General features: G+C 34.9%; 1 protein-coding gene, 2 long non-coding RNA genes and 1 pseudogene across 3 annotated transcripts; 1 reads left to right on the top strand and 3 right to left on the bottom strand.

The window, feature by feature from the left end:
• Window positions 1-700: 700 nt before the first annotated feature.
• The window catches only part of LOC116404440, a 64,924-nt pseudogene continuing 39,267 nt past the window's right edge, over window positions 701-26,357 (bottom strand).
• On the bottom strand, window positions 6,135-7,543 carry LOC116404443 (phylloplanin-like). The gene is made up of 2 exons (XM_031886830.1): window positions 7,251-7,543; window positions 6,135-6,725 (listed from the first exon to the last, which is right to left on the bottom strand). Exons 1-2 carry the CDS (start codon window positions 7,420-7,422, stop codon window positions 6,439-6,441), a joined length of 459 nt encoding a protein of 152 aa, XP_031742690.1. The 5' UTR covers window positions 7,423-7,543; the 3' UTR covers window positions 6,135-6,438.
• Window positions 8,282-10,099, bottom strand: LOC116404447. The gene is made up of 3 exons (XR_004217284.1): window positions 9,993-10,099; window positions 9,722-9,814; window positions 8,282-8,894 (listed from the first exon to the last, which is right to left on the bottom strand). It is a non-coding gene; the product is annotated as an uncharacterized LOC116404447 (long non-coding RNA).
• Window positions 19,863-20,324, top strand: LOC116404452. The gene is made up of 3 exons (XR_004217291.1): window positions 19,863-19,894; window positions 19,987-20,059; window positions 20,245-20,324. It is a non-coding gene; the product is annotated as an uncharacterized LOC116404452 (long non-coding RNA).

Below are 26,357 nucleotides of genomic sequence, written 5' to 3'. Positions count from 1 at the left end.
TAAGGAACCCACATAAGGAGGTCATACGAGAGGTGCGATAAGGGTCGGGGGGGTGGTCCCTGAAAAGAGTTGCTCTCTCTCAGCGTCAACAATAGCTATATCCATACCGCGGAAAAGAAGTAAGCCGAGTGGACTAGGACCAATAATCAGAATCAAGGCCCTTACCAGGAGGGAAAATCCTACGGCTGAAGCAATTTGGCCTCTGTCTGAAAAAGAGAATTCCACAATCAAATTTCGCAACCGTAAGCCAGAGTAAACATCATCATCATCATCATCATCATCATCATGTTAACAATGTATATATAAACGATAGATGAAAAAGGAGGGAAAATGAGAGTCGTGCCTGATAAAAGGAGATTGGCGGCTTCCAAGATGAGGATCTTGATTCGTTCTGAAAACTGAAATCTCACAAGAAATTTGTGAGGTGTTGGTAATGGCCATTCAATGGTGAGCAAGAGAGGAGTTTGACATCTATGAAATGCGTTAGTGACATTTCAGAGGAGAAGATGGAGAAAAACAATAGAAAATAACCTGACAGCTCATTTTCTGATAATTGACTTTTGCATCTTGTCGACTGCCTCAACAGCCGTTGACTTTTCGTGGGTTGATTCATACTTTTGAATGTTATAGAGGAGCTCTTTCTAAAGTTGCTAATCGACTGTCCATTTGGTTCTTGTAGTCTTTGAGAAGAACTAACCAATAGTTAAAGAATATGTATAAAATGTCAAAGAAATGAGTTTCAACATGTTTAAAAACACTTACAAAGTAGTTCAAACCACGCATTCAATATTTGAAATTAAATTATTTAAGTTTTGGGGTTATGGCCTATGGGTATGGTGGCATGACGTGTGCTGGACTGCATTAGAAGCATAAACTCAATGGCTAAGTGGCTAACGATGATCTGTTGCTTCAGGGAGATGTTCTCAATAACAGCCTGTTACAAGCATACCAAATTGACATGAACGATTGCTACTTTTTGTGGGTGAAGTAAGATGTGGGACTTACCTCAATCACCATATCCACATCTTTGAAACTTTCATAATCAAGGACACCCTTGAGTAGGGAAATGGTTCTTTCAAATTTTTCTGGAGTCATTGTCCCCTTGCGGACTCGGCTTTGTAGATTGGCTAACATGTTTACAATGACAGGTCAAACACAAGCCAGATAGAATATAACAAGAATACAATCAACAGTAGTAAATTCCAGGCTTACCTTTGACTCTGCCAAGCCCGGCCTCCAAAAATTTTTCATTTACTTCTTTAAGAATCACAGGATAGTTGCTAAGAATCAATGCTGTAGCTATCCCAGATCCCATTAATCCCCCACCAATAACAGCAACTTTATTAATACGTCTCGGTGTCAACCCAAGATCAGAAACTCCAGGTACCTGTCATATTTTGAAAAAAAAAGAAGAAATATCAACATAAGAGAAAAGACTAACCTCGTAATGTATTAACAGTGGATGTTGTTTTTTCTATATCCTGAACTTCAGGTTCTGAAATAAAGATTATTTTAAGCGATCATTTATTTTTCAGTAAATCTTCATCGCACACCTTTGTTGTTCCACGCTGAGCAAAAAAAAATGAATCAAGCTTTTACTGGTATCAGCATGCAGTAGTACTTGAAAATCTTCAATCTCCTGCCATAAGCATAAAAAAGAAATTCAGGAAGGTTATTTCATGCTTGGATCTTTCTTTTACTTGAGAAAAAATAGCTGCCTTAGAAATACAACCTTCTGAAGTCCAGCACGGGGACCTGAGACTACACCCGTTTCAACAACATCAATGCAAACCAGTGGGTGCTTGAGATTTGGAGCCTGTTTCCGTACTTGAGCCCTGGCAAATTTAAATATTTCCCTAGCATCAGCAAGAGACTCTAACTTGTTGGTCTTGTGAAGACTGATAATCCATGGTTTTCTCCTCTCTATGGCGTCCACGAGTCCCAGTGAAAAGGCTTCTTCTCCTTTGACTGGCTTGGATGTCTGTTCAAGTGTAGCAAGTTTGGATAAGTTGAGAGAGACAGGTACAGAAATAAGCAAAAGATATGAATGACCATTGAAGCTATTCTACAGCAAGGTGTCAAAAATCAAAAGCAAGAGCTACTAATCTCACCAGCATCATTTCTAAAGCCTTTGGAAGACCAACCAGACGAGGAAGTCTGTGTTCCTGAACAAAAAAGAAGCTTGAGATTAGAACACCAAAAGAAAAATCTTAGAAGTTTTCAAAACAGTGGGTTTCTGTTGTTTTCATTATATAATAGACAAATTCATTTCAGCCATTCAAATACTAGGTTATTGCTAAAAAATCTATATTATCCATCCTCTAAAAATAAGGAATTACATCGTATGCTATCCTATCAAAGGCCCAAGATCCAAATATCAATCCACGAGGGATCCAATGATAACATAAACTGTTATTTGTTAATAACTTAATCAATTATTTCCAATGTTAAGAGCTTAAGTAGATTGGTGAGATCACAACTGCCCACAGCTTAAAGTAAAGTTCAGTTGGGTGCATATCATTACAGCGGCTCACAGGATTAACTGGTACAAATAAAAATAAGAAAAATACCACCAAGTATCAGCGCCATAGACATACCTCCAAAACCTGGAAATAAACTACGAGGCTCAGATTTCTCAGGCGCCTTCTGAACCAAATACCTTGGAAGATTCACTAGAGCACTCTTAACACCATCTGATTCCTTTGCCACCTTCCCTATTTGAATAGTCACAAACTCTAGCGCAAACGCTCGCGCCTGATCTTTATGATTAAGAATCAATGGTGATAGAGACTTAATCACCTCAACAGCAGTATTCGATAGATCCCCATCCTCAGGACGCAACATAGCACTCAAAATCCGCGAACAAAAATCAGTGAACTTACTATAGATACTTAAATTGGTACATATTTCAAGTGCTAAAACAGGAATATCAATTACAGTTTCAATCAAAGATTTCAAACTATCCGGAAATCGATCCAAATGAATTACACTCATTAAAATCTCTAACCTCTCAAGTACGGGATACAAAACTCTTGCATCCAATTCACCATCATCGTATCTGCCACTAGAACTCTGCCTCGGACGTTTCCGCAAACCCTTACCCTTAAAACCGGCTGTCCTCTTCCTTTTGGGAGCACTAGACTCCTTATTAGAATCATCCTGGTCCTGTTGACCCTGTGGTCGCTGCTTCAAGAATCTCCTCACACACCTGAGAAACGAGAGGAAATCCATGGGATTGAAAAGCGTGAAGACCGGTGCATTAGAGGCCAAAAGAAGAGAGAGATAGACTGTAGAGGCTAAAACCGAAACACAGGTGGAAGATTCATCCATGGCGGAAGCAATGGCGCGAGTAAGAGAGGAAGGAGAGAGGGATTTAGCCGAGAGGTCCTCGTAGAGACGATCGAGTGGTTGTTGTTCATCGGTACTAATTGAGTTGTCTAACAAAGTTTGAAGGTCGAAAAGAGCGGATTGGGAGAGCGGAGGATGGGAATGGAGAGTTGTAGAGTGGTCGAAATGGCGAAATTCTTCGAGCTCTGTGAGAATTCGAGAAATGGCTTCCTCCATGGGAGTGAAGTGTGAAGCCCTCGTGAAGCCGCCGCCGTGTTTTATATAAATTTATTGAGTTTTAAATTTTTATTTCCCGCTTAGACCCTTTCTCCCACCAGCCTCTCATATGATGCCACGTATATTCTCTTTTTTATATTTTTTAATCCTCACATTTGTAAGAGTCGACCGACTTTATTAATGAATTTTTAAAATATATATTTTCAATTAGCATTTGTGTTTAAAATATAAAGTTTTTATCTAATCGTATTTTATGTTTGATTTTTTATAAATAATTACATGATATTTAAAATTTAAAAAGTATGATCTCTAATTTAACATGTCATATAATTATTTAAAATAAAACTATAAATTTATTTGATGTTAGTTCTTAGAAAACTCAATACTAAAAATATATTTATTTATTTGATGTTCGTTCTTAAAAAACTCAATATTAAAATATACTTTTTAAAAAATCAACTCAATATTAAAATATACTTTTTAAAAAATCAGCAACCAAATGAGTATATTCTTATAAATTCAATCACTAAAAAGGTTTGCTTTTAAAATTCATAGACTAAATACATATATTCATCCAAACCTAATAACTGAAAATGTAATTTTTTTTAGATTTTATGGATGACAAATAATAAAATAAATTAAAATATTTACGATGTGTTGTACTTTGTGTCTATCTTTATCATAAGAGTATAGTCGTTTATGTCAATGTTAACCGACAAATTAAATGTTTTCAAATGTTATTTTCTTTAAAATATTTTCTTTTCACCATTAAATTCTTGATAAATTATAACAAATGAAGTATTTTTGTTAGTTGTTTTTTTATTTATATGTTACTTATTGAAATGTAATTTTATGTATGGTATGGCTGTGTATAGATTTGTTTGCATCATCGAACACAATTTTGTTTACCATCTCGACATAAATAACTTCGTACTTCAATTGATTATATAATTAAAATATTTTAAATCATCCATTTATCTAAAAGGTCAAGCGATAGATAAAATTAAATATAGATTACAAATTTTTGTCAATATAATAACTAATTTTTTATTGCTTTCAAATATTTAAATTAGTTGTCTTTATTAAATTTTAAAATTAGTCATATTTGTAGTTTAACTCTTCTTAATTGGTTTTTTTAAATCAGTTTTTCATTTCAAATGTTGAAAACATATTCATCTTCTTTACAACCATATTACTAATATTTTGTAAAGTTTATAAAATATATATATATCTTTAAACTAACAACGTATGTATACTGTATAGTAACTAAGTTCCAATGTTTAAAAGTAAATTAATGAGCTAAGATATAATGAGTGCAAACTATAAGCTAATTTTAGTTGTAGTAGTAATGCTTTTGCTAGTTGATGTTTCGTTTGATTAAACTTTATGTTGATATTTGTTTGTTACTTTAAGTTTCTACGGTATATTGTCTATATATTTAATCAACCGAGCTATATATACAATGATGTTAATGGCTTATACATTTAACCAATTGAGTTATTAAAACGACGTTGATGACTTGCACACATTTACTTCAGTTGAGTTATTCAACAACGTTTTGAACTAAATGATAGTCTAACTCAATACTTCAACCATATATATGATATTATAACTCAATACAGTAGATCGTTTTTATGTGAATTGTGAATATGTGGTAATTGACAATGACATATTTAGTTACAATTTTTTTTTAAATTCGAGAGTTGTGAAACAAAGTGATCGAACTCTTTAACAAATGACACTACCACAAATTTGATAGAAAATGTTAAAAACAAAGGTTGAGAGTGTTTCTAAAGCATTTTTCAGTATATTTAAAAAATTAATTTACCAATCACTTCATTAATTTTATTGATTTTTTTTATGTTTTAAAATTAAACATTTTAAAATCAAACCCAACTCACCGTATATTGGAATGAGCTTTGAACAATTTTAAGAGTTTTTTTTGGGTAATTGTAGTAGATAGTCATTTGAGGAATAAAAATTAAGGATATAAAAATATTTTTTAAAAATTGCAAATATAGCAAAACTATCGTTGATAGACTTGTATCGTTAATAAACTTGTATCGTTAATAGACTTGTATGATCTATCCGTGATAGACCAATATTTACAATATAGTCTATTAGTGATAGACTTGTATCATTGATAGAATTTGACAAATTTTGTTATATTTGTAAATTTTTTAAAAAGTTACTATATATTTAATTATTTGAATATAATAGCTAAATTTGCAACTATCCTATTTTTTAACGATTTGTTGAAAATTTAAAATTAAGTTTTTTTTTTATTAGGTAGTGATATATATAATAGTATTTCTTATATTAAGAAAAGTTTTTAAAAAATGTTTGTTTATAATACACGGAAATGGTGAAAAATAACAAATTTAATGAAAGAAAATGTAAATATTTTAATTTATTTTACTATTTTTAAAACATCTCTATAATTTATCACTTTTTATTCTAACAATATTTATAAAACGTCCAAATAGTAAAAGATGTATTGATTTTCTATAAACTAATAAGAACAAAGTTTGTGGATATTTTATTACAATAATCTAATCGTATTTACATTTAATTTTCGAGTATTCGAAATTATTTAGGCCAAATTTAGATAGGAAAAAGTATAATAAATCTCGATCTCATTTGATTATGTTCGTTACCATTTATGTGCGATTTGAGCTGCCTTCAAATATTATTAATTCAACCAAACTATTGGCTCAAAAACACATTGGCAACATCATTGTTCATCATCACAACAAAAAAAATCCTCAAATTATTTCAAATCAAACACAAAAAACCATTATTCTAGAGATCAAGTGCTTCGTTTATTCAAGTGTGAGTTAAAAAGTAAGAGCAGCAACAAGAGAAGAAATTTCCTCAAATGCTATGAACGAATCGGAACCCTACCGGAATGAAATTGGTGACATTGAAGAGTCCATGGAAGGTATTTCCAATGAGCTGCAGCGGCGAGACGAGGGTGCTGAACGATGGCAGGGCGGCGTTGCAGTCGACAAGCGGCGTAGTGACAACGAGAGTGCAATTGGTGAGTACATAAAGGAGCATCAATCGAGGAGCATCGAGAAAAATGGAGAAATTGCCAGTGGCGTCGGTCTTAACCGACGTAACTACCGTTTCGGCTCTGCATTGCATTTGCACCGCCGCATCTTCAACATGCATGTCATATATTATATACACACACAATAACACCAACATTTGATATTAAAAAATTTATCCGACGTAGTGATTTTAATAATTTTAAAATTATTTCATATTTGTCTTTAGTTGGCATGAATTCAAAATAGTTGACTTAATTATAATTGCCGTGTTAATGTTGAATGGTTTAATTCAAAAAAAATCAACGAAAAATTTGAAAAGTAAAACTAATCTATTGTAAAATGGTTTGAGTCCTAACACGATTTTCTTTTCTAGTCATAATGAGCGATGAGAAAAGAAAACATTTGATTGAAAAACAAACCAATGGAGGGACACACTAAAGCGATAAAGCTATGTAACATCAAATTTTTATTAATTTTATAAGATTGGTTCATTCCATATTAATTAAAAATTTTACCGTTTACCGTTCTTTCTTTTTTTAATTTAGAAAAAAAGAACATTTTTTAGTAAGAGATCAAACAAACAGTAGCGTGCGTAACATGAAAACTAAACTGTAAGAATTTTTTTTAACTCACTCGGGAATGTTGGAGTTATCTCTCCATAGATCACACTCCCATCAATAGTGCAATAGAGCATTCCATAGATGTGAGCAGGACCAAGAAGTATTCGAATCAAATCAAGCTGACATGAACTTGTCGATGTCATCGTCCAGATTAACAAGAAAATGAAAAGAGAGGTTAAAGACATCAATTATTGTTGTATGGTAATGGAAGCAAACTTTGGAAAGATAATTGAACTTTGGGAAGAGTACTCCTTGAATATAAATTGAAATTTAGTTTGGGATACCAAATTCATAACAAACTTTGCTACAAAATTTCCACAATAAATTGGTGTGTGCAAAAGAAAATGAGACTTTTATGGGCTAAACTTTTGGTTCATTCATAATTGGTTTCCATTTGTTACGTAATTTTATTTTAATCTATAATAAAATTGAATTATTTATGACTTTCGTTGGCATTGTATTGTCGTTGGAAAGATAAAGCAAACGATATATGGTTGTTGAATGTTCTTTACATTGCAATAACGCAAGATTGAAATATTCATAACATAAATCGTTCTATTCATGATCAAGAATATATTATTAAATAGTTGAGTTATGTTTAGCATGACACTCAACAAAAATCACACAGTTGAATGAACTTAAGGACATACATGCTTTAAAGTTATTAAAATAAACTAAATGAAACTTTACTCATTGTTAATTAATGATCTCAAGAGCAAATGGAAGAAGATCGAAGGAGACCAAAATTTATTTCTAACATTCAATAACAGTTTGATAGTTTGTTTAAGGTAATAAATAGCTAGAAACATGTGGATTTAAACTACTGATCATAAAAAAAGAAAGGCGTGTCAATTATTGTTGATAAACTATATATAACTAACATATATTGATCACATATTGGTGACAATAACTAATTAACAAACGAGCAAGACTAGTTATTGCATTTCTTTCTTTGGTACACAAATAGTTACAAATAACTTTTCACATAGACACGAAGTTAAAATCTTGGAGATATACATGTTCAAAATTTTATAATTTTATATATTCATGAAACGAGAAGAATGGTAGATTGATCAAACATATATATATATAACTACAAAAGTTCATATTTATAATTTAACAAAAAGAAAGGTATAAATATAATGTATATGGGAATAAGTGAAATAAAAAAGAGAGAGGAGAGTTTCATAAATAATAGAGCAAAGATATACAAAACAGGAGAGGAAGAGAGAGGTAAATTAGGCCCACGGAATAAAAAATGTGAAAATTGGGAGAAAAGAAAGAGGTTTTGATGGATGGGAAGATCCCCTCCTCTTTTTTCTCTCATCTCTTCAAACTACCAAATGTTATTCTTTGGGAGGAAGTGATTTGAGAGATCTCTTATTCTAAAAGGTATGAGAAGAGATAAGAAGGAGGGACTAGACCGTGGTGGTGGTGGAGAGGACGGCAGCAGTGGAAATGTCATCTTTCGAGTCACCGAAGATGCGTTGACGAAAGTCCGAAACCATAAGGGAAGGCCCTTTCGAAGGGACACGGTGGGCTCCCAACCAAGAAGGTCCTTAGCTTTAGAAATGTCAGGTTTTCTTTTATGCGGGTCATCTTCCGTGTTCGGTCTGAACTCTATCTTTGCATTTGGATCTATTGTCTCTTGCACTACCTGCACAAAAGCGAACACATATATAACAATTATTTTGTTGATATGGAACCATTTGGGTAGCTTCATAAAATAGAATTAAGGATCTATATTTAAAATAGACTGTATCATATAAATTATTAGGATGTCCTTTTTTATCACAATTTAAGTCTATAGTTTAACTTGTTAGAAAATAAAGAAACGCAACCTTATAAAGTGTTTTGATCTATAGATAATAACTAAGTCGACTATTCTTAAAATTAGTTTTGCTTCTCCATGAATTCAGTTTTGGTTGTACAAAACAAAATATTTTATTGAAAAAACCTACGAGACAAGAAAAGTTTAAAACATTGTTATGGAAAGAAAACCTATTAGTGTTTATCTATTGATGTAAAATTTTGTTATATTTTATAAATATTTTAATTCATTATCCTCTATTTGAAAATAAGTGTTTGTAACATAACTAAAACCAATATCAATAGTTTGAATTGGTTGGTCAATTTACTTAAAATGCTAAAATAGCTCCCACCAATACAAACTTATTATTAATTTTAAAATCATATTTTTTTTACTTACAAAAAAATAATATACATACCTATATTCATTTTAATTTTATGATTTTGTTAGAGTTTATTTTTTCATAAGATTCAAATTAACCATCCAATTATCTCAACTTAAATGTTTCATGAATGAAGTTAATTATTTACGTGAAAGAAACTTAGAGGGCAAAGCAATTAGGGTTGATGAGTAAATGTTCCAAAAAAAGGATTAAACCTAAATATTTTAAATGTTAAAAGAGAGTAGATTAGTTTAGGAGTATAAATGTGAGAATGGGGGAGTAGAGAGCTGACCTGAGCAAGTTCGAGCATAGTGAATTCGCCGGGGTTGCCCAGATTAAAAGGCCCCACGTGCTCGCCTTCCATCAGTTTCATTAGCCCCTCCACCTGTGACAGTTTATTATTATTACTATTATGTAAAACTCTAAACAATATCACAATAATAAATTAATTACAAAGTTATATAATATCCTATCTTTAAAAATCACATTTGCTAAATTCGAAATTAAGATGAAACAGTCCGTTAATTTTGTAGTGGTAATAAATAAATGTGTATATATTTTACCAGATCAGAAACGTATTGAAAACTCCGGGTTTGCTTGCCATCTCCATAAACTGTCAACGGCTCCTTTCTTAATGCATGTGGGAGTTTTCACAATATAATATTTACTATACTTTTCAAACTTTAATCCAACATAACGCTGGGGGGTAATATATTAATAATTATGCAATTAATTACTTTGTGACCACCAAGAAATAACAAACTTGCATTGTTTATAAAATTAACAAGTGAAGTTACAAGCAACAGAAGATGGATACTAATCTCCAAAAAGATAACTGGATATCATTTCTAAGAAAAGAAAGAGAACCACATTTACCTTTATCACCTTATGCTACCTCGAGATTATTCAGCTTTGCACAGTGAGGAGTTGGGAGATTTTTATTCCACTAGAGTCTCTGGAGTTCTACGTCACAATAACGCGAGTTCTACGTCACAATAACGCGAAGGTTTCGATAATCCCTTATCACACTGTTCTCTATTTCAGCTCGAGCTGGGCTTCCAAGAGGATATCTTACATCAAAATTTGATGATTTGACAAAAAATTTCATGCCATGTTTCTCTGTAACCATAGGAATACTATAGGATTGATTTTTATGCAAAGAATATTCAGGCTCTGGAAATGGCATATAAACCAACAAGTAAATTAACAATGGTAACATTAGAAGAATGATAAAAAATTTGGGACCTCTCCCATCAGATTCAGTCTTCTGTTGGCTTTCCCTACCTCCGTTGGGATCAATTTTATTTTCAGACGAATCATGATTCGTTTCACTTATCCGATGCCTTGCATTATGCTGTTGGTGCTGTACTGATCAACAAAAACCGTGTGATCATATTCCATACTTTCTTTTTGTAGTTTGTGATCCTAGCTAAACTCAGGTTAAAGAGTTCTGTTTATATTTGTATATTTTAATGGAGTTAATTGCAAATACAACGATTAGATACAAAATATTTGCATATGTAACACATATTGTATTGCTAATATAAATATATCACTCATAGAATTTGCTATAATTATACTTGTTTAAACATACTAATACACACTTAATCTTCTTAGTTCAATAATGGTATGGAGTGGAACAAACTTCCTACATTAGGATAAAAGGGTCACACAAATTACCTTCGTAGTAAACTTAATTTTGACATTATTCATTTAACTTAGGGTAAGTATAATGGATTAGCAATTTTATGAATAATAATTAAGTATATAACAATATCTTTTAAAAATTGTAAATGTAGCAAAATATATTTGTGATAGATTTATATCGTTAATAGACTCTTATGTCTTATAAGCGAATGACATATGTGATTTAAAATAACTGCAGCAATTAGTTTAAAATGTTGTTATATATCTACGAATTTCTTAATTGTTATATTCATTTGTCATTAGTTGTATTTAAAAGGGATGGCCAGAAAAACATTAAAACAAGAGTTTTACTTTTGATAAAAGAAAATTTTAAATTTAAATTGCTAAAATAGCAAAATGTCCATGTCTAAGTGAAAACTTGCATCCCAAATAAAATTATTCAACAATAATCACGGTCGAACTCAAACTCCCAAAAACAATGATTACATTTATTCCCTAATTTGCTAATTCATTTTGGATTAGGTTTATTTTTGACAACAATAAAAAAATTGAGGTGTGGAACAATGATATTATAAATGCCAAAGAGTAGTTAAGATGCAAAAAATAAATTTATATTTGCAATATTAGGTCAAAATGAATGATAATTTAGTTAGATTTTTGTCAAATAAATAAAAATGTGAACCATACCAAAAGCAAATATAGATGCTTTTTTATTATTGAATTTTCATAGAATAAATAATAAAAAAAAGTAGAAAATATTTGCCTTTTAACTTTTTCTTTTTTAATTTTCATAGAAAATATTTAATCCAAAAATTAAATAACTCTCCTCCACGGTCAATTTTTTTTCCCTCTTCTTCAACCTCAACGGTCTCTTTTATTTCAAATTTCTTTCCCCTTTTTCTTCTCGATCGGTTTACTCTGCCTCTCATCTCCCATTCTCTTCTTCGTCTTCCTCAAACCCTGCGATTTCCTATCTCTCAAATTCCGTTTCGCTCTTCCTATACCTCCAAAATTTCGCTCTTCCTCTCTAACGTGAAGCAGCTAAGAAACTCTATCTTGCGAGATACCCATCTCGTCGATCCACCACTTTCTTCTTCTTCTAGCCTTAACGGTGCCGAAATCAAGGGTCGCAGACCCCCTCGGAAACCCAAGTCTTCCAAAGAAAATTCTCCACCGTCAGATCGGTTTTCGATTCCAAATCCTGAAGAGCCCGCTTCCACCTAGGCCTCCCTCTTCTAACCGACCGTTCCTAAGAGTTCGCTATCACATACTGCTTTTTTTACCTGTGTTGTTGAATCCCGATCCAAGGTAATGCTAAAATAATGTTGCTAATATCTGGAATATGGTATTATTGAATTTAGTATAAATAAATAAATAAATAAAAGAAGTATACCTGTAACAACTAACAGTTGTGGGCACTGTCGGAAAAAGGCAATGAATTTGTAAGTCGAAGTGCAGATAGTTCTGTTGTTTAGGATGGAAAAGCATGAGTATCACGTTTCTATATTCAACGGACTGGTACTTGTAAAATTTAGGCTCATAATCATTTTATTATGCAGAGACTGGCAGATGGTTTAAGTAGCTGGTTCCGGAGGCAGAAGCTAACAGGTGCAGCTGGGGAGCGCTTGAAGGAAGCACGCAATATCAACCGACCACTCTCACAACTCGGTAACCGATCAAAACTATTGGATATTTCAAATTTCATTTAAGCAGTGATCTTTCCAATGATTTTTTTCTTTATTTATTTTGTAATGTCAATTATTGCTAATTATTTATCAGAATGCTTGTTGATATCGCTGCATGTTTTATTTTGTAATGTTTGTACTTTTTAGTTGTGATTTGTGAATATGCTAGGATTGATTTGATTTGCTCTTCTGACTGTTAAGATCGGAATGATGTTGCTCATCTGAAAGAAGGCAGCATCATGTGCTTGAAGACTTGTGGAGTATGGAGAGTGAATGGTCAAATTTGAGGAATCGTATATGCTGGCTTTGTAGTCCAAACAGGTTGTCTATCTAACTTTCTTTTTCTCATTTTCAACCAATTAGGATAGCTGTCATGTTTTTTGAATTCCTTGCCATTGTTGAGTAGTAACTTGGCATTTGTTTATTAAAAGGTTTTAATTAAGATTATGGTGTTCATAACTTTGTAGTGTCACACTAAATAACTTAAAAGAGTTAGTTTGACAGTTGACAAACATGTAGTAATGTGATAGTGAGTGCAAGGGTAAAAAGAGCTGCTTCTGTTGGGTTAAAGGGATGTTTGTGTTTTTTAGTGTGATGTTTTGTTTTCAAGTTCGTTAGTAGACGTATTACTTAATTGAGCATTTTGATACCATAGCCAGTGTAGGGGAAGATGAATGGAGGGTGCTATGAGACTAGTTAAGACTTATATGTATCCTAATTTTAGTAATATATAAAATTGAGAGAATTTCCTTTGATTTCAGGAACAAGGATGAATAATCAATGAAAAATGAATGAAAAGGTTTATCCATGCAAGCTTCAAACCAAAGTCAAGGATGTCGATCCTTCCAGGCGAGTCCAAAGTTCCCCCCTTATTTTTCTCCATTTACTTTGATTTTCAAAAGCTTTTAGGACAGAAAAAGCAATTTTTTGAGTGGGTGTGGGTAATAGCTTGCTTAGCTTGCATGTTTAGTGTAAACTTAGGGGTTCAAATTTTGCCCAAGTTTCAAAATTTTTCAGAATTCTTTCCATACAATAATGAGCATTATACCTTCTTAGCTTAATTAGATCTTGCATAAAAAGCATGATTGGCAACCCTTGAGCACTGAGCTCGGGTTTATGATGTGAAATTCTGAATTTTGATGAGTATATGTGTTGAAATTTGAGCATAAGCTGCTGTCTTTTTTGTTTTAAGCTCCTTTTAGCTATTTCTTATTGAGATGTGAATGCATGATTGAGAAAATGGTATGTGTGTTGTGAATGCTTGATTGCATGTATAATAAATAAGTGCATGGATACTTTTCTAGCTTTGTCTTCCTTTGTTGCTTTGTCGTGACTTACCTATGACGCACTTAGTCCAAACCTAGCCTAGATAGAGTAACAAAGGATAGGAGGCACTCTTTAGAAACTGGGATGGTTTTAACAAGTTTATCTTGTCAAACATGAGTTAGAAGCCTCTTGTCTAGCCACAGTGAACTAAATCCCTTTAGAAAAGGGTCGACATTAACAAAACTTATTGTCACTTCGAAGGGAGCAATCAAACTTAATTAGTAATTAAATGTGGAACCATAGAAAGGTTAGCCCATCGGTTCTAGCAAGACCTTGTTACCACATTGCATACCAAAGAAACAAAAGAGAGACTTGCAAATGCAAAACGTAAAAAGGTTAGACAATGAAGAGCTATAAAAAAACAAACAACACATGCAATATACATTAGAAAAATCCCATAAAAAAGCAAAGAGCCAACTTGGTTCGGTCAAGTAGAATGTGTTGAGTTCCCTAACTATCAGAGCTTTTAGCAGAAAACTTTAATTTTGGCCTAACCAAAACCAAACCACCTACTCTTAGCGTTCTAAACTTAGCATCGAGTTTGATGAGGGCTTTGAAAAGAGGAGGAATCCTCCCCGATCCACATTAGGGGGAAAACAAGGCTTGTTGTCACTCCGAAGGGAGCAGTCAAACTTAGCATTGAGTTTGACGAGGGCTTTGAAAAGAGGAGGAATCCTCCTCGTTCCATAGTAGGGGGAAAACGAGGCTTGTTGTCACTCCGAAGGGAGCAGTCAAACTTAGAAACTAAGTTTAGAACCATAGAAAGGTTAGCCCACCGGTTCTAGCAAGACCTTGTTACCACATTGCATACCAAAGAAACAAAAGAGAGACTTGCAAATGCAAAACGTAAAAAGGTTAGACAATGAAGAGCTATAAAAAAACAAACAACACATGCAATATACATTAGAAAAATCCCATAAAAAAACAAAGAGCCAACTTGGTTCGGTCAGGTAGAATGTGTTGAGTTCCCTAACTATCAGAGCTTTTAGGAGAAAACTTTACTTTTGGCCTAACCAAAACCAAACCACCTACTCTTAGTGTTCTAAACTTAGCATTGAGTTTGACGAGGGCTTTGAAAAGAGGAGGAATCCTCCCCGTTCCATAGTAGGGGGAAAACGAGGCTTGTTATGAGGATTTTCCCTTGGGAAATTATTACAAAAGTGACAAATGAAAATATTGATTGGTTTCTGAACCACTGTGGTGCCCTTGTTTGTTATTTTCCCTTATGTTGCTTTATGCTTGGTTTTCTAATTGATAATATCATCTTAAAGTGTTCTAATTGATAGCACATATCTCTTAGTGTTAGTACTTTCTTACCTTTCTCTCTCTTACATATATAGGGGATATGTTGAGCATTTTCGCTAGCAAGGATTATGTACTTAACAAGGCCTTAGTGGATTAGAGAGTTAAGAAATTTGCATATGCTTGCATCCAGACTGTACACCATAATAGGTAATTAGTTTTTTCCATTTCAACATTCCTTATTAAAAACTTATCCTTTTTAACGTTTTGAATGGAAGAACAGATGTTTATCTATCATTGTTGATTTTGTTGGCTTTCTATGCTGTGATCCTTTAATTGTATATATATATTTCTTTTGTTGAAAAGTGATATATTTCTTAGATTTTGTTCAGATATATATAATTGACATAAAGGTTTTTTTACCTTCAGCTAACGAATTCAACTAATCTTATTTATATATATGATAAGTTGTCTTTATTTTTCCTCTGAATTATTCTTACTTGATGTTGTTCTTGATAGAAACCAATTGAGGAATCAACTTTTGGCTCCACCTGTGAACTCTAACACACCTGCAACTCTATTGTTAGACACAATTATTTTCTTATTACAACATGAACTCCCATGGGTTTGTAAAATTGTTGGTTACTTCCTGGAAAGAAATGCATATGCGTTGATTAGGGATATCACTTTGACAGGGAAGGTATAAATGTACTTCCTTTTTCTTCTACTTGCAAGTGAATTTTTTTATAGATATTCTGTTTTGCCGTGGATTATCCTCTGCATGTGTTTTCAGAGAACTAATTCACACTCAAACTATTGCAGGAAAGTGCAGATTCACATTCCAAGAGTTCATTGGCTTCTCTAGAACATCTGCTGTCTCTTTTGAGTTCTCATGTTGGTAAGAAGCCATGTTGTTGCCCACGTGTTGATCCCAATTGGAGTTTCTCCTCTCAAATTCTTACTCTTCCTTTAATGTGGCGGACATTCACATTTCACACCTCTCTCTACCCAATGGACAAAGTGGCATGTGTCATCCTTTACTAGGTTCGTGTACCTTGCTGTTTGGATATAATGGCGTTAGTAATGGTTTAAAGGTCATGTTTTCTCAATAACGAGAAACATAACATGCATGTACTTCATTTAAAAAAGAAAAAAAAAACTCTATAGATTTTTTTTGAAAAGATCTTTTAAGTACAACTTGGTGTGGGACATAAAAAATTATGACTATTCTAGCATACAGAATGGAGTTAGTTCCAGTACTCTGGAGTTTTATTAAAAAGTGCCACGAGAATAAAAAATGGTCATCCTTTTCAGAGAAATTGGCATATTTATCAGGAGATGCACCTGGTTGGCTTTCATACCTCGCCAATAGACCTCCCTTGCTAGCCTTTGATATGTTTTCAATGCACCATGATGTCCCCCTATCGGGCTGTTATGGAACTTAGCTAATAATAAAGTAATATCAGGTGAATCCTCCTCCTTGTAGCAAATATCCATCTGGAGCTGGCTGTCCATTTATCAAAGACAATCGAATATTGTTAAGAGATTCATTTCCAGCCACTTGATCGATGAAAACCGAAGGGTTTAGCCCGCCCACAATACTTACGAGGCCCAATTCAAATACCGGTGGTAATCTCTATAAGGCATCGGCCGCTTTGTTTTCCAATCCTTTCTTGTACTCAATCACAAAATCATACCCCAATAGTTTAGCGATCCATCTCTGATATTCTCCCCCGATAGCCCGTTGTTCAAGAAGAAACTTCAAACTTTTCTGATCTGTACGCACCACAAAAGGTTTACCCAATAGATATGGTCGCCATTTTTGAACAGCCAGCACTATTGCCATAAGCTCCTGTTCATAAACATCCTTAAACCTATGGGTAATAGGTAAAGTTTGACTGAAAAAGGCCACTGGTCGTTGATTTTGCATTAGGACAGCCCCAATACCCACACCCGAAGCATCAGTTTCCAGCACAAAACTTTGTGAAAAATCAGGAATACCTAGCATCGGGACAGACATCATTGCTGACTTTTAACTGCTGAAATGCGTTCTCGGTCGTCTCATTCCACTTAAAGTTACCTTTTTTTAACAGTTGTGTCAAGGGGGCAGCCCAATAGAACCGTAGTTTGCAACGAATTTCCGATAATACCCCGTTAGCCCCAAAAAACCCACCTAGCTCCTTCACGTTCTTGGGTGCTGGCCATTTAACCATCGCTTCTATTTTTGTTGGATCCGCTGCCACCCCCTCTGAAGAAATAACATGGCCCAAGTATTCAATTTTGTCAACCGCAAATTGGCATTTTTTAAAGTTGGCTACCAGTTGATGAGCTACTAGAGTTTCCAAAACCATTGCCAATTGGTGCAAATGCTCGTCCAAGGACTTGCTGTAAATTAAGATGTCATCAAAGAAAACCAAAACAAACTTGCGTAAATATAGGCGAAGAACATCACTCATGATTGATTGGAATGTTGCCGGAGCATTTCAACCCAAACAGCATCACAAGGAATTCATAGGGCCCCTCGTGGGTTCGAAACGCTGTTTTGTGAACATCGGCTACCCGCACCCGAATTTGCTGATAACCTAACTTTAAATCAATTTTGGAGAATATGGTTGCCCCAAATAATTTGTCCAACAGTTCATCAACAACAAGAATCAGATACTTATCTGGTATAGTGGCAAGATTCAGTGCTCGTAATCAACGCAAAATTGCCAGCTACCATCCTTTTTCTTAACAAGGAGCACTGAAAAGGCACTTTTGCTTGGCTGAATTATTCCGGCTAGCAGCATTTCCTTAACTAGTTTCTCTATCTCATCTTTCTAAAATTGGGGATAACGATACGGGCGCACGTTCACTGCACGAGCCCCTGGTTCTAATTCAATAGCATGATCATGATCGCGAGGTGGGGGTAATTGATTGCTTGGTTCAAACACAACGCTAAAGGACTGAAGAACTTTTTGAATTTCTGGTTGTAGTTTACTCAAGTAGTCTGCTATGTGTTCCCTTGCTTCGCCCACTCCCACTGTACAACTGCACTTAATTCGATTGACACGCCTTGATCTTCCTTCTCAAAGGTTTTCATTATCGATTTCAGTGACACTTGGGATCTTACTAAACTTGTATCCCCTTGAAGAATTACCACCATTCATCCAATGAGAATTCCATCTCCGACAACTTGTAATAAAAAATTACTTTCCCTAACATTTCCAACCAAGTAACTCCTAATATAACGTCAGCACTTCCGAGTGTAGAGAGGAGAAATCGTGAGTGATTGATAAATTTGCGATTGTCAGGTTTACATCCTTACACACACTGGTTGCTTGGACTAGGCCTCTGGTTCCCAGAACAACCCCATATGCATCCATGGTTTCTACTGAAATTTTTAGCTCTTTGACTACCTCTTTTGCAATAAAATTGTGCGTGCTCCCCATCGATCAGCACCACAACCTCACGTCCCCTTATTTCTCCTTTAATTTTTATGGTTTTCGGCGAATTGAAACCTACCAATGAATTTATCGACAGATTCACTATTTTTGTATTGACTTCCTTATTCCCGTTGGTTTCGATTTCTTCCCCCACTTGATCGGTTTTGTCACTTAAGTCTTCCCCTTCTTGTACAACAATGATGTTCAATTCACGTCTTTTGCAGCGGTGCCCTAGACTAAACTTCTCGTCACATCTAAAACACAAACCTTTTTCCTTCTTAATTCGCACTTCGTTGTCAGTCATTCGACGGTATGGTTGAGACAACGTACTCTTCGCGCCCGATTCTTGCGATGAAGTAATCGTCGTGGACGAGTACGACGAATTTCGGCTAGGGTTAATCGTAATCGTTCGTGATGTAGCGACCCGATCTGAGGCCTTTGACCCAGTTTGACTTCTCGACCTGCTTGGCCCACTATTTGACATTTTAATTGATAAATTAGTGTTTCCACTTGCCCCATGAATTCTCTTCAATTGAACCACTCGATCATCTTCTCAATTATTTGGGCCATTAACATTTTAGCCTCTAGGCCCACTGAATTCAATTTTCAGATCTCACTTTGAATCTCTTCCTTCAGCCCACACACAAACTTACTTTCTAGGGCTGCATCACTCATATCTTTAAGGCGACCGAAAATTGTTCAAATCGCTGTCGGTAATCCCTCACGGTGGTCTCCTGCTGTAATTTCATCAAAAATATAATATGTAAAAGAATTTTTGTGAAACGTGGGAGAGAAGCGATAACATTATCCTTCAAAAAATTCAGGAGTAAATATTTATGTGAAAGGACATATTATTTGGCCATTTGACCTTATTTGTTATTGAATTATTTGGTTGGAAATGATAAACTGCACATTATTGTTTGCTTCAGTTGTGATCTTGATTATGGGCTATTTGGTATTTTGCCTACAAACTGTATAGTTAATTATCTGTTAGCTTTTGTTTTCCTGTCACAACTTTATGTTTATGTGGCTAATTGTAGCCGAAAGTTTTATTTATCAATCTTATTTTTCACAGCATAAATGAAACTGTGTTTCAAGAACAAGGTGGCGCTACATCATTCAAGGAAATTCGTCGTAGAGGTCCGTAAGTTTTTTCCTTTGGAGATGTGATACTAACCTGTTTGAATAAAGGAATCTGACTTGGTCTTTTCCTCTTTAACATTATGAATTAGGTCTTTCTCTTTACCAGATTTCGTAGCTGAAGTTTATGAAGTAATCAAACCGGTGTTAACTTCTTATATAAAGGTTAGTGCTAACTGCTAAGCTTATTTCTAAGATGAAAGATGCTTTTATCCCCACCCCAAAGAATATCATTACTATTTATGTTGTGTTTATGCTAACTAATTCTTGCATAGCATCTGGTTTGATAATTAAAGTAAAGTTTCTGACATGGAGGTTTTCAAGTTGTAATATATATTTTTATGTTTTAGGTAGATTCCCAAACTTTGAAGAAACACTACAGTACTGAGGTAATTGAATGTTGTAAGGCAGAGCATCGGGCTTTCCAGAGCCAAGGTATCTTCTTCGATAACAAGGTAAGGATAGTCCTGATACTACCTTTCTTTGTTATTGAAGTTTATTGTTCCTTTTGTTGGGGCTTGGTGGTTGTGCACCTATATTGATTTGTACTTCTGTTAATTAATTATAGTCATTCTCTCTTGTCTGAGTAATTATTGTCAACCATTTTGTTAGCAAAGGCTTCCCATGGATATTCAGTTTGTTGTGCTGCATGTCCACGATGATTTTCGTGATTTTAGTTCTAGATACATAAAAAGGGCCTTTGCATCACGACATGAATGACTATTTTTAATATGAACCTACAATGCCCAAATGAATGCTGGATTAAATTAGATACAGGGCAGATAGAGAGTGAGATGGAGAGTGTTTGTGTGCTTTAGAGCCATCTGTCCCTAAAACATAGTTTCTTCCCCCCCCCTTATAAGAAGTAAGTTTATTGATGTATGTAATTTACAAAAGTTTGGTGGAACACCTACAACAATCTTTTGAACTTTTTGGTAGGTTATGAATTACGAACTTGTATTGAATATTTGTTAGGTCGTTTTAATAATTCAAGTGATGCTTAGAAAATGCAACCGAGCTTAAACAATTCTGCACATTTTTCTAAAATTTTTAGTTTAACCTTTTTAATAAAATTCGATGGAAATTCTTGTTTTCTTTTTGTAGGAATAAAGGAAAATGAAATATAACCAAACTTGGGATCTTTGCAAGCAAGCTTCCATGAAGAAACTAGGTTACAAGGGAGGTCTTCTGTTCTCCTTTTTCTTTTCTTTTTTTCCATCCGTAGAATCTTGCTTAAAATGCTTTGAGACAATGCATATTTTTAAGTGGGGGTGGGGTTGTAGCCTTGCACATTCCATGTCCTTTGGGAAATTTTCATTTTGCAAATTTTGCTAAAAATGTCAAAATTTAGAAACTTTTGTAATGCTCTATGCTTAGAATAAGTACCATGTCTACTTCGCTTTTAGCATAAAAAAGCATGTATGCCTAACGCATGAGAACGGAGCTCGGATTTGTGATTGTATTTGTTATTTGAATATGTTACACATGTTGAAAATGCATATGTTGATAGCTTAGAAATGAGTAGAACACTTGGTTCATTTTCTGAATGTTGTGAATTATGTACTTAATAATATGTGCGGTTCTCTTTTTTATCTCAATTTAATCCCCTTTTTTGCCATATTCTAATGCCTTTTTTATATTAATTTTAAATCCCTCTTTTGGCCATACACATTTGTATAAGATTGTTTGAAAGCAAAATATGATTGTTAGGTCAGGTAGAAAGCAAAGTCGGCAAGTTCTTAGAGTTCTTCACCCAACAGAACAGCCGATAAAAACAAAACAATACAACCAAGCTGCTAAGGGTTGCAAAACCCGACCCCCGCCTAGTGGGTCACTAGAGTTCCCCAGCATGGCAGCCGGTAGAGAGGGAGAGAGAAAAAAAAAGAGGGAACCAAGCCAGCCGCTTAGGTCAAGTAAAATGCGCGCCGAGATCCCCCAGTTTCAGAGTTTTCGTGGGGATCCTCTCCGCTTTTCTTGCCTAAGCAAAACCCGACCCTGCCTAGTAGGTCCTTAGAGTTTTTCACCCTGCATGCAGCCGTAGAGAGGGAGAGAGAAAAAAAAGAGGGAGCCAAGCCAGCCGCTTTAGGTCAAGTAAAATGCGCGCCGAGATCCCCCAGTTTTAGAGTTTTCGTGGGATCCTCTCCGCTTTTCTTGCCTAAGCAAAACCCGATCCGCCTAGTAGTCCTTAGATTTCTTCACCAAGCATGGCCGTGAGAGGAGAGAAAAAAAAAAGAGGGAGCCAAGCCAACCGCTTAGATCAAGTAAAATGCGCGCCGAGATCCCCGGTTTCAGAGTTTTCGGGATCCTCTCCGCTTTTCTTGCCTAAGCAAAACCCGACCCCGCCTAGTAGGTCCTTAGAGTTCTTCACCCAGCATGGCAGCCTGTAGAGAGGGAGAGAGAAAAAAAGAGGGAGCCAAGCCAGCCGCTTAGGTCAAGTAAAATGCGTGTCGAGATCCCCCGGTTTCAGAGTTTTCGTGGGGATCCTCTCCGCTTTTCTTGCCTGAGCAAAACCCGATCCCGCCTAGTAGGTCCTTAGATTTTTCTTCACCAAGCATGGCAGCCGTAGAGAGGAGAGATAAAAAAGAGGGAGTCAAGCCAGCCGCTTAGATCAAGTAAAATGCGCGCCGAGATCCCCCCGTTTCAGATTTTTCGTGGGGATCCTCTCTGCTTTTCTTGCCTAAGCAAAACCCGACCCCCGCCTAGTAGGTACTTAAAGTTCTTCACCCGCATGGCAGCCTTTAGAGAGGAGCAAAAAAAAAAGAGGGAGCCAAGCCAGCCGCTTAGGTCAAAAGAAGAATTATCATTCCAGCCAAAAAGTTGAAAGCATTTTTTTCACCTCCCTCCATTTCTAATGCTGCTGATGATGGTGATGGAGTCAATGACCTCTGCCAAGTTCATATCACAAATTCTCGTGGATTAGTTGAGTAAATAAACTCAAGGTGCGTTTCACCAAATTCTCGATATGCAAAAATCTGAATATATATTTTTTTCCTGAAATTTGGCTACAACCTGTATCTTGGTGCTGCAGTAAGTGTATTGTTTTTTTTAAAACACAAACTACTAGCATTTTTATTATTGAACTGATGAACAAAAATTCAGACAAATTAATCATTTACCTCATTTTTCCCTCCTCTCAAAATACATCATGGAAAGAATAAAACAAACACAAAATCAATAACGTGAGGCAAACCACAGTTTGAACCATGCACAATGCTCTCTCTTTCTAGACTTTTAATGCACGGTCATTCTGTTTTCCGGCACTGGTTGTAAAGCAGTTCTCACTTTCACGCCACCTCCAACAACTTTTGTGTTGATGTTATTATTTTCCATCTTCTTATGGTTAAGTTGGAGTTTTTCCTTGAACAACTTCCTCAGCTGCCTTAGGCTAGTATTATCATTCTTCACCACTAACTGAATGAACTTTGCTTTGTTCTGTTCTTTTTCAGCTTCTTCTTCCTCAGCATCTGGGTTGTCCATTAGCAAACTAATGGTTTGTTCTTCAACGGGAGATTTGGCTTCTATTGTTGGCCTAGGGAATTGGTTTGCCAATGTTTGAACTGCATTGTTGTTGGAGGATGTGATAGTGATTTCCACCAAAGCTTCCTCACATTGAACAATGGCATTTGGGATTTCTGGTTGTGAGTCGATAGCTTCGACAATTATGTCTTTAGGAAGAGTTTCTTCTTCCATTTTCCATTGGATCTTGACATCAACCAAATCATCAGAAACATTCTCAGGGAACTCCTCCGTGGACTTATTGATAATTGTATCATCTTCTTCAGCTTGAACAGAACTTTTCTCCATTTTTGTTTCCTTCTTGTCTCCTTCAATGTCAGCATCTGATGCTACATTTCCGGTTGTGGGATCTGATCATTTTCATCTTGATCGTCTTTCACTTCCAAAGATTCTTCATCACTGCTCAAGGCATCATCTCCATCAACTTCAGTTTCTTCTTCCACATTTTCGTGGGAAGAGACAGTTCTTCAGCAGAGTTATTCACGTGTGTTTTCTTCTTCAACATCTTCTTCAATTTTATGTTCTAATTCACAGGTAGACTCATTTTGTTGAGATTCAAATTCCATACCAAATTCTTCTGCAATGCTCGATTTGTGAACTTCAGTAACATCCAAGTCTTCAGTAGGCAGAGAAGATTTGTCAGATTCATTGATTTCCTCAGCAGAAATCTCCACAAAATCATCATCTTTCGAAACTTCATTTACTTTTTCATCTTTAGAGAAGCATTGCACATCCGAGTTAGCATGAGGTGCCTCTGTTTTAGAATCATCAACGCTCTTTGCACTAATTACATTTTCATCAAAAGATTTTAACAGATCATCAAGAACCATTTCTGGTTCCTTCTCTGAGAGTGCAGTAAGTGTATTGTTAGCAATGTAGTAGGCATAAGGTAGGAACAGGATGCATTTTGTGTTTTATCCATCTAAGTTTTTGGTTTATGCAACAAAACCTTAGCTTGAATTACAACTTTATATCATTTTTCCTACTGCATTCAGGACATAATCAGAAGATACACTGAATGTTCTTGCATTGGGAAGAAGCATGCTGCTTTTGCTGGTTCTTTGGGTTCCTTCACATGGGAAAAGCCTTCACATTCAGAGTTTGAGCAATTAGCAAGGCTATTATTCTCCCATGACTCTGAAACTTATGTTATTTAGTTCACCATATTATCGTCGATAATGAACCAAATTTCATTTCTGAATTGCGATTTGACCAAGAATTTGAAAACAAAAATGCATATTGTTTTCTTTTTTATTATTTTCTATTGCGTATCATTTTCTATTGGTCATTTGTTGTGCAATGTCTTCTTCTTAAGTCATTGGTTACTTTGTAAAGAGAAAAACAAAGTGATTTATTTCATCGTTCTACTCTTTCTACAACATTTCCGTACAAAAACAAGAACACTGCTAACAGGTAGATCAAACTTTGCTAAAATTCGTTTCTTCTTGGAAGATATTCGTCCATGCCTAAACCTACAGCTGGAAACTGATTGTTCTCGATCATGTCCAGTGCTGAACCCGCAAATGGATTGGAAGGATCAAGGGTGAAGGTTTATTTTCTTCTTATCGTTGGTTAGAGTTTTTCTTTCGTTTTGTTCTGCTTTGAGTCAATTCCATTGTTTTTTAAGAATTTAAAGTTATGGGTGTGATGATCCTTTGTTAGGAACGTTTTGGCAAGACTGGAGACTGCTTATCTGAGTCGGAATCCCACTGCAAAATCATTTTGGAGCTTATTTGATCAGTTCATGTTGATACAAATTTCTCTTGATCGTAATGCATTTGGAACTTTTGGAGTATTTTTCTTCCTTCCATTTATTTTCAACTTTCAATTTCATTTTCAATTTCTGCGTATTTTTTATTCTTTCTTATGTATATTGTTTTCTAATGGTCATTTGTGGTGCAAATTCTTTCCTTTTAAGTCAATGGTTATTTTGTAAATAGAAAAACAAAATGAACTATGTCATCGTTCTACTCTTTCTACAACATTTCCATAAAGAAGCAAGAAAACAATAGTCTTTTGTGATTTAACATTTTGCCATTCGTGGCGATACCTTAAATCTCCTCACAATCTCTTTGTTCTTCCAACAATCATTAAGAAAAATCCCTCGAATCTGAACCCCATGTCTTTTCTTTTCTCCTCACCAGCTAGAATTTTGCCCACTCTCCAAACAAAATCTTTTCAACCTTATTTTTCTTTACTACCCATTTCCAAAAATTTGATTTCCTTCCTCGAAAAATCATCGTCCATGCAGAAACCTGCGGTGGGAGCTGATTGTTCTCGATCAAGTCCAGTGCTGAACCCGCAAATGGATTGCAAGGATCAAAGGTTAAGGTTTATTTTTTTGTTATCATTGGTTAGAGTTTTTGTCTTTTTTTTTTTTTCTGCTTTGAGTTAATTTCATTGTTTTTGAAGAATTTAAAGTTGTGGGTTGTGCTGATTCTTTCTTAGGAACGTTTTGGAAAACCTGGAGACTGCAAATCTGAGACGAATTCTACTCAAAATCCGTTTTGGAGCTTGTTCTATCTGTTCATGGTGAATCAAGTCCGTTTTGTTCTGCTTGCACTTTCATTTTGAATTTTTGCATATTTTTTATTCTTTTCGATGTATATTGTTTTCTAATGGGCATTTAGTGTGCAATGTCTTTCTTTTAAGTCATTGGTTACTTTGTAAAGAGAAAAAAAAGTGAATTATGTCCTTGTTCTACTCTTTCTACAACATTTACATAAAAAAGCAAGAAAACTGCTAAAACAGGCAAATCAAACTTCCTTAAGCATTCAATTGGCCATTTAGTCTTTGGGATTTAACATTCTTCCATTCTTTTTGTTACCCTTAAATCTCTTTGTTCTTCCAACAATCATTAAGAAAAATCATTGTAAACGAACCCATGTGTTTCATTTTTCTCCTCATCGGCCAGGATTTTGTTTGGGGAGTTGACAAAATTCTGGCC

Source organism: Cucumis sativus, chromosome 6 (genome assembly GCF_000004075.3).
Source record: "Cucumis sativus cultivar 9930 chromosome 6, Cucumber_9930_V3, whole genome shotgun sequence".
NCBI classification, from domain to species: domain Eukaryota; kingdom Viridiplantae; phylum Streptophyta; class Magnoliopsida; order Cucurbitales; family Cucurbitaceae; genus Cucumis; species Cucumis sativus.
This window is presented reverse-complemented; position numbering and strand designations above follow the sequence as displayed.

Coding starts and splice junctions, on each gene's coding strand:
- LOC116404443 (XM_031886830.1), bottom strand. CDS start 7,422: ATGTCTTTAACCTCTCTTTTCATTTTCTTGTTAATCTGGACGATGACA. Junction 6,726..7,250: donor GATAACTCCAACATTCCCGA/GTGAGTTAAAAA, acceptor TGCATGTTGAAG/ATGCGGCGGTGCAAATGCAA.